This window comes from Oncorhynchus gorbuscha, unplaced genomic scaffold (assembly GCF_021184085.1).
Source record: "Oncorhynchus gorbuscha isolate QuinsamMale2020 ecotype Even-year unplaced genomic scaffold, OgorEven_v1.0 Un_scaffold_1595, whole genome shotgun sequence".
NCBI classification, from domain to species: domain Eukaryota; kingdom Metazoa; phylum Chordata; class Actinopteri; order Salmoniformes; family Salmonidae; genus Oncorhynchus; species Oncorhynchus gorbuscha.
Genome location: NW_025746328.1, coordinates 26,501 through 46,795, shown reverse-complemented (window position 1 = coordinate 46,795; position 20,295 = coordinate 26,501). Strand labels below are relative to the sequence as shown.

The 20,295-nt window shown below is 43.7% G+C and overlaps 1 protein-coding gene across 1 annotated transcript in view; it reads left to right on the top strand.

Annotated features, from left to right (window-relative positions):
• Window positions 1-8,264: 8,264 nt before the first annotated feature.
• The window catches only part of LOC124023334 (ciliary-associated calcium-binding coiled-coil protein 1-like), a gene marked incomplete at its 3' end in the record, with an annotated part of 29,040 nt that continues 17,009 nt past the window's right edge, over window positions 8,265-20,295 (top strand). The window contains exons 1-5 of the mRNA XM_046337848.1: window positions 8,265-8,305; window positions 8,385-8,554; window positions 11,573-11,711; window positions 11,883-11,955; window positions 13,015-13,122. Of these exons, the coding sequence (XP_046193804.1) occupies window positions 8,485-8,554; window positions 11,573-11,711; window positions 11,883-11,955; window positions 13,015-13,122 (390 nt within the window). The remainder of the gene's footprint in view (window positions 8,306-8,384; window positions 8,555-11,572; window positions 11,712-11,882; window positions 11,956-13,014; window positions 13,123-20,295) is intronic.

Below are 20,295 nucleotides of genomic sequence, written 5' to 3'. Positions count from 1 at the left end.
TCTAGTCTGCTCGCTGTCAGCCACTTCAACACACTGTTGAAAAAGTGACCGTTTAGGCACGCCTCTGTTATGGGTGTAAGATGGCACAGTGATGCCATCTGTTGGTAAATGTTCATTACTGCAACTCTTGTGTTTTACCGGGGTGCTTGAGATACCCGGATGTGTTGTGATGTACTGAACAAGACTGGTCACTCGCATCAATGCCTCTGTCTCGTCATTTAACGTTCAAACATGGTGTCAGAGTCGGATAACTAACCATGCTTTCCGCAAATTAAAGTCACCTGCTCTGGTTTACAAACAAATGCTTATTTGTGTAAAATTTCGCCCGGAATTGGCCTTAGCTAGAGTGAGTTTGCTAGTTAGCTTCAGTGTTGTTAGCACCGGTTAGACATGGCAGCGAACATTCCCCCTCCCGCCGTTATGACGCTCAGCGGGGATTGGAGCACGAACTGGGATACGTTTAGAGGTGAATGGGAGGACTATGCGCTAGCAACGGGACTTCTGGAAAAGGAAGATGAGGTAGTGGCTGCCACTTTAAGGACTTTAATGGGAACTGAATGCCGACACGTATACAAACACAACCTGACCCTAACAGCACCTTTACGCCAGCAAAGAACGTCATCTACGAGCGTTATGTTTTCGGTCGTTGCAAACAGGAGGACGGGGAGTCCATTGACAGCTTTGTCACTAGGTTAAGTAAGGGAAAAGGCAGCTACATGTGACTATGGTGCTTTAAGAGATGAACTGATCAGAGATAAGATTGTGCTTGGCATAACTGATGAGGGCACCCGCAGACGTTTGCTGAGAGAACGTGACCTGACGCTGGCCTTGGCAGTGGAGACATGCCGTGCAGCAGAGCTTACTGATATATGGATAAGGTCCATAGAGCTAGAAAGGCAACATACGGACAATGTCAATGCTACATTCAGGCAGCCAGTAAAGAAATTCCCCTTTGCCACAGCTAATGCTAATACTACAGTCAACTCTGCAGTAGACAACCCCAATACATGCCGATATTGTGGCATTTCTCATGGACGAGGAAAAGAACACTGCCCGGCCTATGGAAAAATATGTAAATCCTGTGGTATAGCTAATCACTTCACAAGGGTCTGCATGAAAAGCAAGAGAAAGGAGGGTAAAGTGCACTCCATGTCACGCCCTGTTCGAAGTATTTTGTGTTTTTCTTCATGTATTTGGTCAGGCCAGGGTGTGACATGGGTTTTTGTATGTGGTGTGTAGCTTAGTGGGATTGTAGCTTAGTGGGGTGTTCTAGGAGAGTCTATGGCTGTCTGAAGTGGTTCTCAATGAGAGGCAGGTGTTTATCGTTGTCTTTGATTGGGAACCATATTTAGGCAGCCATATTCTTTGGTTGTATTGTGGGTGATTGTCCTGAGTGTCTTGATGTCCTTGTTCGATGTATGTTGACACAAGTATAGGATGTTTTCGGTTTTCGTTTCGTTTATTTGTTTTGTAGTGCATGTATTGATTCGTGTTACGTTGTTTAAATAAACATGGATTGCAATCGACACGCTGCAGTTTGGTCCGACTCTCCTTCACCATATGAAAACGTGACACTCCATGGAAACAAACACAGGGAACGACAGCACAGAGGATGTATATGCTAGCGAGTGCATAGGGGCAGTGAGGGCAAAAGGACAAAAGTGGTTTGTCACTCTGCTACTTAATAATAAACCACAGCAATGCCAGCTAGATTCAGGGGCCACATGCAACGTTATGAGCCTTAAAGACAAAAGGAGGCTCGCGCCCAGAGACAAACTCACACAGAGTAGCACCAAGCTGAAACTGTATTCAGGCCAGTTCATGACCTCTTTAGGCCTGTTTGTGACAGAGTGTGTTTTACGTGGCCAGAAATACACCCTTGAGTTTGAAATAGTTGAGGCTAGTCAACAGCCATTACTGTCAGGTTCTACATGCGAGCTCCTTGGACTTATTAACTTCACCATCCCAGCTGATCTTAACATTATAGACAAAGTCCAGGCTGGGCCCCTGAGCAAGGAGACACTCCTAAGCAAGTACCATGATGTCTTCAACGCACCGGTCGAGTCAGTTCCCGGGAAGTCCACTTTGAGTTGGACGCAGCAATCCAGCCTGTCCAGTGTGCACCCCGCAATGTACCAGTGGCCTTGAAAGCAGCTACGAAGGCTCAGCTTGACAAATACGAAGCAGATGGCCACATCATATCTGTCACCGAGCCTACGGACTGGATAAGTAATATGGTTATCATCAAGAAACCAGACAAGCTACGGATATGCATTGATCCTAAACACCTCAACCGGGCTCTGCGATGTTCACATTACATTATGCCCACGTTGGAGGATGTTCTTTACAAGCTCCCAAAGGCCAGAGTCTTCACGCTCGTGGATGCCAGAGGTGCCTTCCTGCAGTGCAAGCTCGACGAGCCCAGCAGATACATGACCACCTTTTGGACACCCTGGGGCAGGAAGAGGTGGTTGTAGCTTCCGTTTGGTGTCTCTGTGGCTCCAGAGGTGTATCAGCGGAAACAGCATGAGCTGTTGATGGGGCTCAGTGGTGTGGAACCCATAGCAGATGGCATGGAACCCATAGCAGATGGCATGGAACCCATAGCAGATGGCATGGAACCCATAGCAGATGACATCCTCGTAGTGGGCTGTGGGGACAGTGATGAGGAGGCAGAATGTGACCATGACGCCAAGCTGCTGATGGGACTCAGTGGCATGGAACCCATAGCAGATGGCATCCTCGTAGTGGGCTGTGGGGACAGTGATGAGGAGGCAGAAAGTGACCATGACGCCAAGCTGCTGGCCCTGATGGTCAGATGCAGACAGGTCAAGCTAAGGCTAAGCATAAAAAAGCTTCAGTTTAATGTGCCAGAGGTCCGCTTTCATGGGCACATCTTGTCCTCCACCGGATTGAAGGCAGATCCTGAAAAAGTGAAGGCTGTCTTGGAAATGCCCCACCCATCTGACGTGAAGGGGGTGAAGGTGGATCCTGATAATGTAAAGGCTGTCTTGGAAATGTCCCACCCATCTGAAGTGAAGGGGGTGAAGGTGGATCCTGATAATGTGAAGGCTGTCTTGGAAATGCCCCACCCATCTGACGTGAAGGGGGTGAAGGTGGATCCTGATAATGTGAAGGCTGTCTTGGAAATGCCCCACCCATCTGACGTGAAGGGGGTGAAGGTGCATCCTGATAAAGTGAAGGCTGTCTTGGAAATGCCCCACCCATCTGACGTGAAGGGGGTGAAGGTGGATCCTGATAATGTGAAGGCTGTCTTGGAAATGCCCCACCCATCTGACGTGAAGGGGGTGAAGGCGGATCCTGATAAACTGAAGGCTGTCTTGGAAATGCCCCACCCATCTGACGTGAAGGGAGTGCAGCGCTTCGTCGGATTCGTCACCTACCTGACCAAATTCCTACCGCGGCTCTCTGAAGTGTGTGAGCCACTAAGGAGGCTCATGGACAAGGACACCATCTGGCATTGGCTCCCAAAACATGACGCAGCGGTGAGGGAAATAAAACAACTGGTCACCCAGACACCCGTACTGCGATACTACAATGAGTCAAAACCTGTCACGATTCAGAGTGACTCAAGCCAGTATGGACTTGGCTGTTGCCTCATGCAGGAGGGCCAGCCTGTGGCATTCGCCTCTAGGGCACTCACCCCAACAGAGCAGAACTATGCCCAGATAGAGAAGGAGTGCCTCAGCATTGTGTTTGCATGCCAACGCTTCCACCACTACCTGTACGGGCGCGACAATATTACCGCAGAGATAGATCACAAGCCCCTAATTGCTATATTCAGCAAGCCTCTCCTGAATGCCCCAATACGACTGCAGAGCTACTGGCCCTACAAAACTACAACCTCAAGGTGGTGTATAAGCCAGGGCCAGAGATGTATGAGTGGCACACTCAGCAGGGCTACTGCATCAGGCACTCACACACACTCCATGCATGAACAACACGCAGTGTGCAGCTTACAAACAGAGCAAGTGGATTTTGAACACATCAACCAGGCGGACTACCTCAATGTTACGGACCAGCACCTTATACAAATCAGACAGCACACAGACAGGGACGGGCATTGAGGTCTGTGATTCTGATGGGCTGGCCCGACTGCAGGGAAGAAACTGCTTTAGCCGTCAGAGAATATTGGCCAATCAAAGAGGAGCTCAGTGTTCAAAACGGAGTAATATTCAAGAGTCAGAGAGTCGTTGTTCCCCGATCTCTGCGCCCTGAGATGTTGGCACGCGTGCACTCAAGTCACATAGGAGGTGAGGCCTGTTACAGACAAGCACGTGACACACTGTATTGGCCAGGAATGCAGAGTGAAATCAAAGACTATGTCAGTAAATGCACAGTCTGCAATGAATATGCCATTGAGCAACAGAGAGAGACGATGATGTCCCACGAGGTACCGATGCGCCCCTGGCATATAGTAAGTCTAGATCTCTTCCAGCACAGTGGCAAAGACTTTCTGCTGGTAGTCGATCATTACTCAGACTTTTGGGAGATTGACCTCCTCCCCGACCTCTCAGCAGAGACAACGATCAAACGCTGCAAGGCTCAGTTTGCCTATATGGCCAGCCAGATAGGGTAATTTCAGACAATGGACCCCAATTCTCCGGAGTTGAGTTCCGAAAATTTGCTGCAGGATGGGAATTCGAGCACGTCACTTCATCACCACGACACCCTAAAGCTAATGGGAAGGTGGAGTCCGCAGTAAAAATTGCAAAGAACCTCTGCAAAAAGGCTCTGCAAGAGGGCAAAGATGCCTGGAAAGCAATCCTGCAGTGGCGCAATACCCCGACAGAAGGCATGGACAGCAGCCCGGCACAGCGCCTCATGGCACGGCGCTTAAAAGCAGCTCTGCCAGTAGCCAGCACTCTCCTGGAGCCATGTGTGGTGACAGACGTGCTGGTGAAGCCACGTCACAGAAGACAGGTCTCCAAGTTCATCTACGACAAATCAGCAAAATACTTACCTGAGCTCAGGGTGGGTGAAACGGTGCGAATGAAGCCACTACCAGGGGACCGGACAGGCCTCTGGAGACTCGGATCCTGTGTACAGAAAGTGGCACCATGCTCCTACTTGGTCGAAGTGAATGGATCAATGTACCGTCGTAACAGGGTTGACCTTCGGATTGCTGAGCCAGCACCTACTCCGAACCCTGATGGCCAAAGGGGTCGCATGACAAAAGACAGAACCCCAGCAAGTCACATGTGGCCTGAGGCACTGGGCGAAGAGCCAGGGGATCACAGGTCGGCCGCTCCCTCGCCCATCAATTCTCCCCTTAGACGTTCAGGTGACACGCCTGTGCGGGAACCCGCAGTCCTCGCAGACAAGCCCCCTGTCTTTTCACGCTGCGGGCGTCTGGGCCAGCCACCAAAAAGACTTAATCTGTAGGTTTTATTAACAACAAATCAATACATAAAGCACATGAGGGAACACAAGCGTACATAGATTACAAACAATGGACAATCGAGCTAGGGGGTACAATATCACATTACAATTACACAAGGACCTGAAGGGACATGCATATACTTACAATTATAACAGCTTTTTTGTTAGTAGAGCATTTAACCGTCTTAAAATACAGTTCAATTTCTTTTTGAAGGATACGAAAATGTGGTTTTCTGTTTGTAAATTTACATTTGTGTATATGAAATTTGGCCAAAAGAATAATGAAATTAATTACATAAAAATGATTCCGCTTATTTCTATTGTATGTAAAGAATCCAAACAGTACATCTCTCCACAATAGTGTAAAATCTTCATAAATGTGTTCAATTATAAACCTACTGATGTCTTGCCACAGTTTTCTTACATGCATACAATGCCAAAAAAGATGCACAACTGTTTCTGGGTGGTCATTACAAAAGGAGCAATTTGAGTTGATGTTTTCCTTAAACTTCTTCATATAGTGGTTGGCAGGATAATATTTATGAATAATTTTAAAGGAAACTTCCTTAATTTTGTTAACAAGTAGGTATGTTTGTGGCAACATCCAAACTTTTTTCCAACAGATATTATCAATAAATCCATTCCAATAAGGCATGACATAAGGTATAGATACAACATCCTGCTGAAACAAGGATCATATCGCTCTGTTGTTGTACTGAACAAGACTGGTTACTCGCATCAATGCCTCTGTCTCGTCATTTAACGCTCAAACAGCCTCCGCACAACGAATACCCAATGGGTGCTGCCGGTGGCAAAATGCTGCGCTTGACGCGCGACATTGCAAAGCAATTAGTTGAGTAAAATTAAATGTTACATGTTTAAGGGAGTTGCATGTAGGAAGTATTATTATACGGTGCATTCGGAAAGTATTCAGACCCGTTTCTACATTTTGTTACGTTACAGCCTTATTCTAAAATTGATACAATTTTTTTTCTCATCAATCTACACTATACCCCATAATGACAAATCGAAAACAAATGTATAAAAAATTAACACATAAATTGAGCTCAGGTGCATCCTGTTTCCATTGATCATCCTTGAGATGTTTCTACAACTTGATTGTCCAACTGGTAAATTCAATTGATTGGTCATGATTTGGAAAGGCACACACCTGTCTATATAAGGTTCCACAGTTGACAGTGCAAGTCAGAGCAAACCCCCCCAAAAATAATAATTTTAAACTACATTGTTGGCTAGAGGCTCGTAAAGTAAGCATTTCACTGTAAGGTTATATTCGGCGCATGTGACTTATACAATTTGATTTGATGGGGCAGTGTGATGGCGATTGCATTGTCTGTAATGCACGAACACGTCTCTTAAAAGTCATGATGTTTTTGTTTGGTTAGCTTTTGGAAATTGTAGAAATAAAAACATTTCCCTCTTCAGAAGTTCCAACTAGGCAGGCTAACGTTAGTTAATTTGCTAGGTATCATACAGTAGGCGTATATTAATAATGATATAGTTAATATAATTACAATCATAATTGACTGTAGCGTATGTAAAGCACCCATAAACTACCGGTCGCCGCGGAACGAACGACTGACACCTTTCCGGGAAAGTCCGGTCCATTTAAAAATCATTCCTGCCTCCTTCGCCCTGCAAGTGTATACTTGAAACGTTATCAGAAGCGTCCACTTAATTTGAGGGCTGAGGGGACAGGGTGTGTCGTTTAAGTGTTTGGAAAACAACCCTAAAGCAAATACATTTGTATGAAGCTGAATCAGGAAATGAATGTCCTCTCTTCATTGCAGATCCCGCCTTCAATCTTGTGTGATCCTTTTTCTCGAAATCTAAAAGCACAACATAGATTTAAGCTAGTGTCTTAAGTAGCAGAACATGTTATTACTCCAACCAAGTGAAAGAGAGAAATTACACGTTTTAATTTTCATCAAAAACAAAAGCCTTTGAGTTGACGGCTTGCGCAGTTCGGTGCGAGACAACCGTTAACCAGAAGACATGTCTCTCTCTACCCATGTCATTATCTCATTATCACAGCATGTATGGAGTCTATAATAACATTAGATCTCAGCCAGACACCATGTTAGCGCCTGGTTTTCTATTGGAGAAGCAGCTTCTGCCTGTCTTGATACTGTACTTTCATTGACTATAGAGGAGACGGTATGCTATTCGGCCAAAATGAGAAGTACCAGTACGGCGCTCCGGACAGCACTGGTTACAGGTTGACTAGACAGATCTAACACAGTGTTGCCAACTCCTCAGTAATGGAAAGTAGCTATTGGCGGTTCGTTTTTTAATTGATTTTTATTTGTCGCTAGAGGGGTCTGAATACTCGCTAAATACAGCGACTGAGTCTCTAAGTTGACAACACTGCGATTGTAGAATCAGCTTTATCCATCTCGATAGACCAGACTGCCCGGAAGCTCATCACCCGGACCGGAAGCTCACCGCCCGGAAGCTCATCACCCGGACCGGAAGCTCATCACCCGGACCAGAAGCTCACCGCCCGTCCACTGTGGACATGTTGCCATGGTAACGCGGGTGACTAAAACATGTCTGCAAAAGCGAAACAAAGCAACAAGTCAGCGGATAAAAATGCAAACGATAGAAATGACGTTGCGTCCAAAGTAGGAAGATATGTTAAAACCCTATTAATATTTAATATTATATGAAATATTTACTACATCATTTGTCTGGTTATTATTTGACAAACTGTTATCATAGCTAGAACTAACCTAGTTTGGCCAGCTAACCAAACTCAACTTGTGTTCTGAATCCAATTAATACAGGAAAGTGATGCTGAAAAAGCCAACCCTCAATGGAAACGTATTTCCCATGAACAAATCAACACGCTGTTGGATTTGACAGTGGAACAAGTGCAATTGTAAGTAACGAGGATATATGGACCTACTGGCCAGTTTATTTGGAAGTGTTTCATGTATCAACCTTTTGTTTTACAACAGCCAGTTTGAAGAAATACTTGGTTTGAAGAACTACCAGACGTGTCTGAAGGAGGCTTCCCGGTTGGACTACTTTGTCTCTGGCTTCTGGTGGACCAGGGAGATGAACTACACCTGTCAACAGATCTCATTCATCATGGCTCTACTGCAATTGTTACTGGACAACATCAGTGGTAAGTCATAGGATTTATAGGTAACAGACAGTATCAAATCAAATTTTATCGGTCACAGATCGAATCTCCGAGCTGACAAGGTACAAATCTGTCATTCTGCCCCTGAACAGGCAGTTAACCCACTGTTCCTAGGCCGTCATTGAAAATAAGAATTTGTTCTTAACTGACTTGCCTAGTTAAATAAAGGTAAAATAAATAAAATTAGCAGATGTTATTGTGGGTGTAGCGAAACGCTTGTGCTTCTAGCTCCGACAGTGCAGTAATATCTAACATGTAATATCTAACAAATGACACAACATAAACCCAATACACACAAATCTAAAGTAAAGGACAAGTGATGTCAGAGCGGAACGGACTAAGATAGAATACAGTATATACATATGAGATGAGAAATACATAGACTAAGATACAGTAGAATAGAATACAGTATATACATATGAGATGAGAAATACATAGACTAAGATACAGTAGAATAGAATACAGTATATACATATGAGATGAGAAATACACAGACTAAGATACAGTAGAATAGAATACAGTATATACATATGAGATGAGAAATACACAGACTAAGATACAGTAGAATAGAATACAGTATATACATATGAGATGAGTAATACATAGACTAAGATACAGTAGTATATAATACAGTATATACATATGAGATGAGAAATACACAGACTAAGATACAGTAGAATAGAATACAGTATATACATATGAGATGAGTAATACATAGACTAAGATACAGTAGAATAGAATACAGTATATACATATGAGATGAGAAATACATAGACTAAGATACAGTAGAATAGAATACAGTATGTACATATGAGATGAGTAATGCATAAACTAAGATACAGTAGAATAGAATACAGTATATACATATGAGATGAGTAATACATAGACTAAGATACAGTAGAATAGAATACAGTATATACATATGAGATGAGTAATACATAGACTAAGATACAGTAGAATAGAATACAGTATGTACATATGAGATGAGTAAAGCATAGACTAAGATACAGTAGTATAGAATACAGTATATACATAGACTAAGATACAGTAGAATAGAATACAGTATATACATATGAGATGAGTAAAGCATAGACTAAGATACAGTAGTATATAATACAGTATATACATATGAGATGAGAAATACACAGACTAAGATACAGTAGAATAGAATACAGTATATACATATGAGATGAGTAATACATAGACTAAGATACAGTAGTATATAATACAGTATATACATATGAGATGAGAAATACATAGACTAAGATACAGTAGAATAGAATACAGTATGTACATATGAGATGAGTAATGCATAAACTAAGATACAGTAGAATAGAATACAGTATATACATATGAGATGAGTAATACATAGACTAAGATACAGTAGAATAGAATACAGTATATACATATGAGATGAGTAATACATAGACTAAGATACAGTAGTATATAATACAGTATATACATATGAGATGAGTAATACACAGACTAAGATACAGTAGAATAGAATACAGTATATACATATGAGATGAGAAATACACAGACTAAGATACAGTAGAATAGAATACAGTATATACATATGAGATGAGTAATACATAGACTAAGATACAGTAGTATATAATACAGTATATACATATGAGATGAGAAATACACAGACTAAGATACAGTAGAATAGAATACAGTATATACATATGAGATGAGAAATACACAGACTAAGATACAGTAGAATAGAATACAGTATATACATATGAGATGAGTAATACATAGACTAAGATACAGTAGTATATAATACAGTATATACATATGAGATGAGTAATACACAGACTAAGATACAGTAGAATAGAATACAGTATATACATATGAGATGAGTAATACATAGACTAAGATACAGTAGAATAGAATACAGTATGTACATATGAGATGAGAAATGCAAGATGTGTGTAAACATTATTAAGTGAATGAGATACCATAGTATAGAATAAAGTATGAGATGAGTAATTTACTGTGCAACCTATTATTATTATTTTTTTTTGGAATTTACCTCTTTTTTTCAACCCCAATTTCATGGTATCCAATTAGCAGTATCTTGTCTCATCGCTACAACTCCCGTACGGGCTCGGGAGAGCCGAAGGTTGAAAGTCATGTGTCCTCTGATACACAACCCAAACCAAGCCGCACTGCTTCTTAACACATCGTGCATCCAACCCGGAAGCCAGCCGCACCAATGTGTCGGAGGAGACACTCCAATGTGCCTGGCAACCACTGCGCCTGGCCCTCCACAGGAGTCGCTGGTGAGACAAGGATATCCCTACCGGCCAAGCCCTCCCTAACCCGGACGACGCTGGGCCAATTGTGCGTTGCCCCACGGACCTCCCGGTCGTGGCCAGTTACGACAGAGCCTGGGCGCGAACCCAGAGTCTCTGGTGGCACAGCTGGCGCTGCAGTACAGCGCCCTTAACCACTGCGCCACCCGGGAAGCCGCAACCTATAATTTTGATTTGTTACCACGAAACTTGGGGTGTGGGCCACAAAATTGGGGTGTGGGCCACAAAATCTGAACTCCTCATGACCGGCCACAGTGGCTCGCAGGCCTGCATATCCACATCTATACCCACACATACAGACAGCCTTTTAGTGGGCCCTAAGTAACATTTAGTTGGGGTCCCACCCCACCCTGCGAGAATTTAAGTTGCCCCCCTCATGACAGCAGAGCGAAGAAAATAGAGTTAATTTCCTCCAAAACTTCACCATTTGAGATAAAGTATTTCAATCTTCTGGATTTGTCAGTTGGGATAATTAGGAATACAGCGCCATCTCCCATCCTTGGATTAAGGTATGTTTTCCGAGACACATCTCACGCTCCTTGCTGTCCTGATCTTGGCACGGCACCGTTCCTGCCTCAGAGAGAGAAGTAATGAACGTCCAGTCAGATTCCTATGGCTAACGTCAATATGGACTGGCTGTGGCTAATATCTGTATTCATATCTGTCCTCAATGTCCCAGAGAAGCAGATGCCGTTTGTTGATAACCTGAATGAGTTGGCCAAGATGATATCAGGAACGCGCCAGTCTCCTTCTCCAGAGGTCGACTCACTGTTTGATGCTGAGCAGGCCATGTCCATCACTGACTACCTGAAGTGCAGGTAGCAAGACTCTTCTCTATTAGCCTTTTTAGTAAGGCCTACATGATTAATATCACATGAACACTGTCCTTACTTACCTGGTGATAATCCATTCAGAGCAGTGACCCTCATATGGGATGTTGAAGTTCTGCTCTGTTGGTTACTTATCTTGGTTCACCTGTTTTACGATAGTCTCTTTCAGAACTACCAACTCTATGAGTTTCTCTTCAGCCAACCTAGAGAGGAGCTGCTCCTTGGGAAGAAGGTGAGACTGCCTGGGTCATTGTGTCCGTATGTATGTTGAGGTTTCCTGAAGGAAGCTAGTGAGTAACTTGGAAGGGCAGTGACCATAAAGAGTCCTTTCCTGTCATTGTCCCTAACCATTTATCTGTCATCTCTGTCTAACTAACTCACCACCAGGAGGCCATTTATCTGTCATCTCTGTCTAACTCACCACCAGGAGGCCATTTATCTGTCATCTCTGTCTAACTCACCATCAGGAGACCATTTATCTGTCATCTCTGTCTAACTTACCATCAGGAGGCCATTTATCTGTCATCTCTGTCTAACTCACCACCAGGAGGCCATTTATCTGTCATCTCTGTCTAACTCACCATCAGGAGACCATTTATCTGTCATCTCTGTCTAACTCACCATCAGGAGAGAATTTATCTGTCCTCTCTGTCGAACTCACCATCAGTGATGTATGGAGTCTATAATAACATCAGATCTCATTATCACAGCATGTATGGAGCCTATAATAACATCAGATCTCATTATCACAGCATGTATGGAGCCTATAATAACATCAGATCTCATTATCACAGCATGTATGGAGCCTATAATAACATTAAATCTCATTATCACAGCATGTATGGAGTCTATAATAACATTATATCTCATTATCACAGCATGTATGGAGCCTATAGTATCAGATCTCATTATCACAGCATGTATGGAGTCTATAATAACATCAGATCTCATTATCACAGCATGTATGGAGCCTATAATAACATCAGAGCCCATGCAATTGATTTGTTCAATCAGAGCTCTTTTCTAGGAGCTGCAACTTCCAGGATGTGACATAATAAACTCCTCATCATTTCCAGATCGAGCTGTAGTTTAGTGATTTATCCCTGACAGTTTGGAGCTATAATGAATGAGTCTGTTTGATTTCCCATTGATACCTTAACAAGGTCTGTTACCAGTTAATATGATCCTTTTCTTAATATATTCACAAATGTGAAGGCAAACATCCAACATATTCTACTGTAAGATCATGGGTGAGACTACAACCTCTATTTCCTGACTTACTGTATTCCAGAGGACCATAGAGGTGATCAGCTCAGCAGACTTTGTAGCCCCGTTGGAAGAAGGCATGAATACTGATGACTACCTCCATTACATGACTCCTGTTGAACAGCAGGAAGAGGTACTGTACTGTACTGTAGGACTACTGATGATTACCTCCATTACATGACTCCAGTTGAACAGCAGGAAGAGGTACTGTACTGTACTGTAGGACTACTGATGACTACCTCCATTACATGACTCCTGTTGAACAGCAGGAAGAGGTACTGTACTGTAGGACTACTGATGACTACCTCCATTACATGACTCCTGTTGAACAGCAGGAAGAGGTACTGTACTGTAGGACTACTGATGACTACCTCCATTACATGACTCCTGTTGAACAGCAGGAAGAGGTACTGTACTGTACTGTAGGACTACTGATGACTACCTCCATTACATGACTCTTGTAGAACAGCAGGAAGAGGTACTGTACTGTAGGACTACTGATGACTACCTCCATTACATGACTCCTGTAGAACAGCAGGAAGAGGTACTGTACTGTAGGACTACTGATGACTACCTCCATTACATGACTCCTGTTGAACAGCAGGAAGAGGTACTGTACTGTAGGACTACTGATGACTACCTCCATTACATGACTCCTGTAGAACAGCAGGAAGAGGTACTGTACTGTACTGTAGGACTACTGATGACTACCTCCATTACATGACTCCTGTAGAACAGCAGGAAGAGGTACTGTACTGTAGGACTACTGATGACTACCTCCATTACATGACTCCTGTTGAACAGCAGGAAGAGGTACTGTACTGTACTGTAGGACTACTGATGACTACCTCCATTACATGACTCTTGTAGAACAGCAGGAAGAGGTACTGTACTGTAGGACTACTGATGACTACCTCCATTACATGACTCTTGTAGAACAGCAGGAAGAGGTACTGTAGGACTACTGATGACTACCTCCATTACATGACTCTTGTAGAACAGCAGGAAGAGGTACTGTACTGTAGGACTACTGATGACTACCTCCATTACATGACTCCTGTTGAACAGCAGGAAGAGGTACTGTACTGTACTGTAGGACTACTGATGACTACCTCCATTACATGACTCCTGTTGAACAGCAGGAAGAGGTACTGTACTGTACTGTAGGACTACTGATGACTACCTCCATTACATGACTCCTGTTGAACAGCAGGAAGAGGTACTGTACTGTAGGACTACTGATGACTACCTCCATTACATGACTCCTGTTGAACAGCAGGAAGAGGTACTGTACTGTAGGACTACTGATGACTACCTCCATTACATGACTCCTGTTGAACAGCAGGAAGAGGTACTGTACTGTACTGTAGGACTACTGATGACTACCTCCATTACATGACTCCTGTTGAACAGCAGGAAGAGGTACTGTACTGTAGGACTACTGATGACTACCTCCATTACATGACTCCTGTTGAACAGCAGGAAGAGGTACTGTACTGTACTGTAGGACTACTGATGACTGCCTCATTACATGACTCCTGTAGAACAGCAGGAAGAGGTACTGTACTGTAGGACTACTGATGACTACCTCCATTACATGACTCCTGTTGAACAGCAGGAAGAGGTACTGTACTGTACTGTAGGACTACTGATGACTACCTCCATTACATGACTCCTGTTGAACAGCAGGAAGAGGTACTGTACTGTAGGACTACTGATGACTACCTCCATTACATGACTCCTGTTGAACAGCAGGAAGAGGTACTGTACTGTAGGACTACTGATGACTACCTTCATTACATGACTCCTGTTGAACAGCAGGAAGAGGTACTGTACTGTAGGACTACTGATGACTACCTCCATTACATGACTCTTGTAGAACAGCAGGAAGAGGTACTGTAGGACTACTGATGACTACCTCCATTACATGACTCTTGTAGAACAGCAGGAAGAGGTACTGTACTGTAGGACTACTGATGACTACCTCCATTACATGACTCCTGTTGAACAGCAGGAAGAGGTACTGTACTGTACTGTAGGACTACTGATGACTACCTCCATTACATGACTCTTGTAGAACAGCAGGAAGAGGTACTGTACTGTAGGACTACTGATGACTACCTCCATTACATGACTCTTGTAGAACAGCAGGAAGAGGTACTGTAGGACTACTGATGACTACCTCCATTACATGACTCTTGTAGAACAGCAGGAAGAGGTACTGTACTGTAGGACTACTGATGACTACCTCCATTACATGACTCCTGTTGAACAGCAGGAAGAGGTACTGTACTGTACTGTAGGACTACTGATGACTGCCTCATTACATGACTCCTGTTGAACAGCAGGAAGAGGTACTGTACTGTACTGTAGGACTACTGATGACTACCTCCATTACATGACTCCTGTTGAACAGCAGGAAGAGGTACTGTACTGTAGGACTACTGATGACTACCTCCATTACATGACTCCTGTTGAACAGCAGGAAGAGGTACTGTACTGTACTGTAGGACTACTGATGACTGCCTCATTACATGACTCCTGTAGAACAGCAGGAAGAGGTACTGTACTGTAGGACTACTGATGACTACCTCCATTACATGACTCCTGTTGAACAGCAGGAAGAGGTACTGTACTGTACTGTAGGACTACTGATGACTACCTCCATTACATGACTCCTGTTGAACAGCAGGAAGAGGTACTGTACTGTAGGACTACTGATGACTACCTCCATTACATGACTCCTGTTGAACAGCAGGAAGAGGTACTGTACTGTAGGACTACTGATGACTACCTTCATTACATGACTCCTGTTGAACAGCAGGAAGAGGTACTGTACTGTACTGTAGGACTACTGATGACTACCTCCATTACATGACTCCTGTAGAACAGCAGGAAGAGGTACTGTACTGTAGGACTACTGATGACTACCTCATTACATGACTCCTGTTGAACAGCAGGAAGAGGTACTGTACTGTAGGACTAGTGATGACTACCTACATTACATGTCTCCTGTTGAACAGCAGGAAGAGGTACTGTACTGTAGGACTAGTGATGACTACCTACATTACATGTCTCCTGTTGAACAGCAGGAAGAGGTACTGTACTGTAGGACTACTGATGACTACCTCCATTACATGTCTCCTGTTGAACAGCAGGAAGAGGTACTGTACTGTAGGACTAGTGATGACTACCTACATTACATGTCTCCTGTTGAACAGCAGGAAGAGATACTGTACTGTAGGACTACTGATGACTACCTCCATTACATGTCTCCTGTTGAACAGCAGGAAGAGGTACTGTACTGTACTGTAGGACTACTGATGACTACCTCCATTACATGACTCCTGTTGAACAGCAGGAAGAGGTACTGTACTGTAGGACTACTGATGACTACCTCCATTACATGACTCCTGTTGAACAGCAGGAAGAGGTACTGTACTGTACTGTAGGACTACTGATGACTACCTCCATTACATGACTCCTGTTGAACAGCAGGAAGAGGTACTGTACTGTACTGTAGGACTACTGATGACTACCTCATTACATGACTCCTGTAGAACAGCAGGAAGAGGTACTGTACTGTAGGACTACTGATGACTACCTCATTACATGACTCCTGTAGAACAGCAGGAAGAGGTACTGTACTGTAGGACTACTGATGACTACCTCATTACATGACTCCTGTTGAACAGCAGGAAGAGGTACTGTACTGTACTGTAGGACTACTGATGACTACCTCCATTACATGACTCTTGTAGAACAGCAGGAAGAGGTACTGTACTGTAGGACTACTGATGACTACCTCCATTACATGACTCCTGTTGAACAGCAGGAAGAGGTACTGTACTGTAGGACTACTGATGACTACCTCCATTACATGACTCCTGTTGAACAGCAGGAAGAGGTACTGTACTGTACTGTAGGACTACTGATGACTACCTCCATTACATGACTCCTGTTGAACAGCAGGAAGAGGTACTGTACTGTAGGACTACTGATGACTACCTCATTACATGACTCCTGTTGAACAGCAGGAAGAGGTACTGTACTGTACTGTAGGACTACTGATGACTACCTCATTACATGACTCCTGTTGAACAGCAGGAAGAGGTACTGTACTGTAGGACTACTGATGACTACCTCCATTACATGACTCCTGTTGAACAGCAGGAAGAGGTACTGTACTGTACTGTAGTACTACTGATGACTACCTCATTACATGACTCCTGTTGAACAGCAGGAAGAGGTACTGTACTGTACTGTAGGACTACTGATGACTACCTCATTACATGACTCCTGTTGAACAGCAGGAAGAGGTACTGTACTGTACTGTAGTACTACTGATGGCTACCTCATTACATGACTCCTGTAGAACAGCAGGAAGAGGTACTGTACTGTAGGACTACTGATGACTACCTCCATTACATGTCTCCTGTTGAACAGCAGGAAGAGGTACTGTACTGTACTGTAGGACTACTGATGACTACCTCCATTACATGACTCCTGTTGAACAGCAGGAAGAGGTACTGTACTGTACTGTAGGACTACTGATGACTACCTCCATTACATGACTCTTGTAGAACAGCAGGAAGAGGTACTGTACTGTACTGTAGGACTACTGATGACTACCTCCATTACATGACTCTTGTAGAACAGCAGGAAGAGGTACTGTACTGTAGGACTACTGATGACTACCTCCATTACATGACTCCTGTAGAACAGCAGGAAGAGGTACTGTACTGTAGGACTACTCATGACTACCTCCATTACATGACTCCTGTTGAACAGCAGGAAGAGGTACTGTACTGTACTGTAGGACTACTGATGACTACCTCCATTACATGACTCCTGTAGAACAGCAGGAAGAGGTACTGTACTGTAGGACTACTGATGACTACCTCCATTACATGACTCCTGTTGAACAGCAGGAAGAGGTACTGTACTGTAGGACTACTGATGACTACCTCCATTACATGTCTCCTGTTGAACAGCAGGAAGAGGTACTGTACTGTAGGACTACTGATGACTACCTCCATTACATGTCTCCTGTTGAACAGCAGGAAGAGGTACTGTACTGTACTGTAGGACTACTGATGACTACCTCCATTACATGTCTCCTGTTGAACAGCAGGAAGAGGTACTGTACTGTAGGACTACTGATGACTACCTCCATTACATGTCTCCTGTAGAACAGCAGGAAGAGGTACTGTACTGTAGGACTACTGATGACTACCTCCATTACATGTCTCCTGTTGAACAGCAGGAAGAGGTACTGTACTGTACTGTAGGACTACTGATGACTACCTCCATTACATGACTCTTGTAGAACAGCAGGAAGAGGTACTGTACTGTACTGTAGGACTACTGATGACTACCTCCATTACATGACTCTTGTAGAACAGCAGGAAGAGGTACTGTACTGTAGGACTACTGATGACTACCTCCATTACATGACTCCTGTTGAACAGCAGGAAGAGGTACTGTACTGTACTGTAGGACTACTGATGACTACCTCCATTACATGACTCCTGTAGAACAGCAGGAAGAGGTACTGTACTGTAGGACTACTGATGACTACCTCCATTACATGACTCTTGTAGAACAGCAGGAAGAGGTACTGTACTGTACTGTAGGACTACTGATGACTACCTCCATTACATGACTCCTGTTGAACAGCAGGAAGAGGTACTGTACTGTACTGTAGGACTACTGATGACTACCTCCATTACATGACTCCTGTTGAACAGCAGGAAGAGGTACTGTACTGTACTGTAGGACTACTGATGACTACCTCCATTACATGACTCCTGTTGAACAGCAGGAAGAGTTACTGTACTGTACTGTAGGACTACTGATGACTACCTCCATTACATGACTCCTGTAGAACAGCAGGAAGAGGTACTGTACTGTACTGTAGGACTACTGATGACTGCCTCATTACATGACTCCTGTAGAACATCAGGAAGAGGTACTGTACTGTAGGACTACTGATGACTACCTCCATTACATGACTCCTGTTGAACAGCAGGAAGAGGTACTGTACTGTACTATAGGACTACTGATGACTACCTCCATTACATGACTCCTGTTGAACAGCAGGAAGAGGTACTGTACTGTAGGACTACTGATGACTACCTCATTACTCCTGTTGAACAGCAGGAAGAGGTACTGTACTGTACTGTAGGACTACTGATGACTACCTCCATTACATGACTCCTGTAGAACAGCAGGAAGAGGTACTGTACTGTACTGTAGGACTACTGATGACTGCCTCATTACATGACTCCTGTAGAACAGCAGGAAGAGGTACTGTACTGTAGGACTACTGATGACTACCTCATTACATGACTCCTGTTGAACAGCAGGAAGAGGTACTGTACTGTACTGTAGGACTACTGATGACTGCCTCCATTACATGACTCCTGTTGAACAGCAGGAAGAGGTACTGTACTGTAGGACTACTGATGACTACCTCCATTACATGACTCCTGTTGAACAGCAGGAAGAGGTACTGTACTGTAGGACTACTGATGACTACCTCCATTACATGACTCCTGTAGAACAGCAGGAAGAGGTACTGTACTGTACTGTAGGACTACTGATGACTGCCTCATTACATGACTCCTGTAGAACAGCAGGAAGAGGTACTGTACTGTAGGACTACTGATGACTACCTCATTACATGACTCCTGTTGAACAGCAGGAAGAGGTACTGTACTGTACTGTAGGACTACTGATGACTACCTCCATTACATGACTCCTGTAGAACAGCAGGAAGAGGTACTGTACTGTAGGACTACTGATGACTACCTCCATTACATGACTCCTGTTGAACAGCAGGAAGAGGTACTGTACTGTAGGACTACTGATTATTACCTCATTACTCCTGTAGAACAGCAGGAAGAGGTACTATAATTGACTTTACCATGGGCTCTGCTTAGGTCACTGCTCACAGCTGATGTTTTTATATTTTCATGTACTATCTGGATTTAAAAGACAAGTAGATTAATAACTAGTACATATTGTATTATTGTGTATTAGTTAGTGTCACTCCTATTCCAAAACTCTTTTACCAAGTCAATGATTCTGCTATTTCCCATAAGACCACAGGTGGGTGCTGTCACACTGTTGAAGACCTCTTCACTGAGAACTGAAGCTATGACTGATCAATGTGTTACCACGACTACTAGTACATACCATAACGGTTGATTTGAACATGTAGCAACAGAATGTCTGATACTGACCCAGGGACAGAGGACCAGCCTGTCTGATAGGTGGTGTTCTGTTGACCCAGAGGACAGAG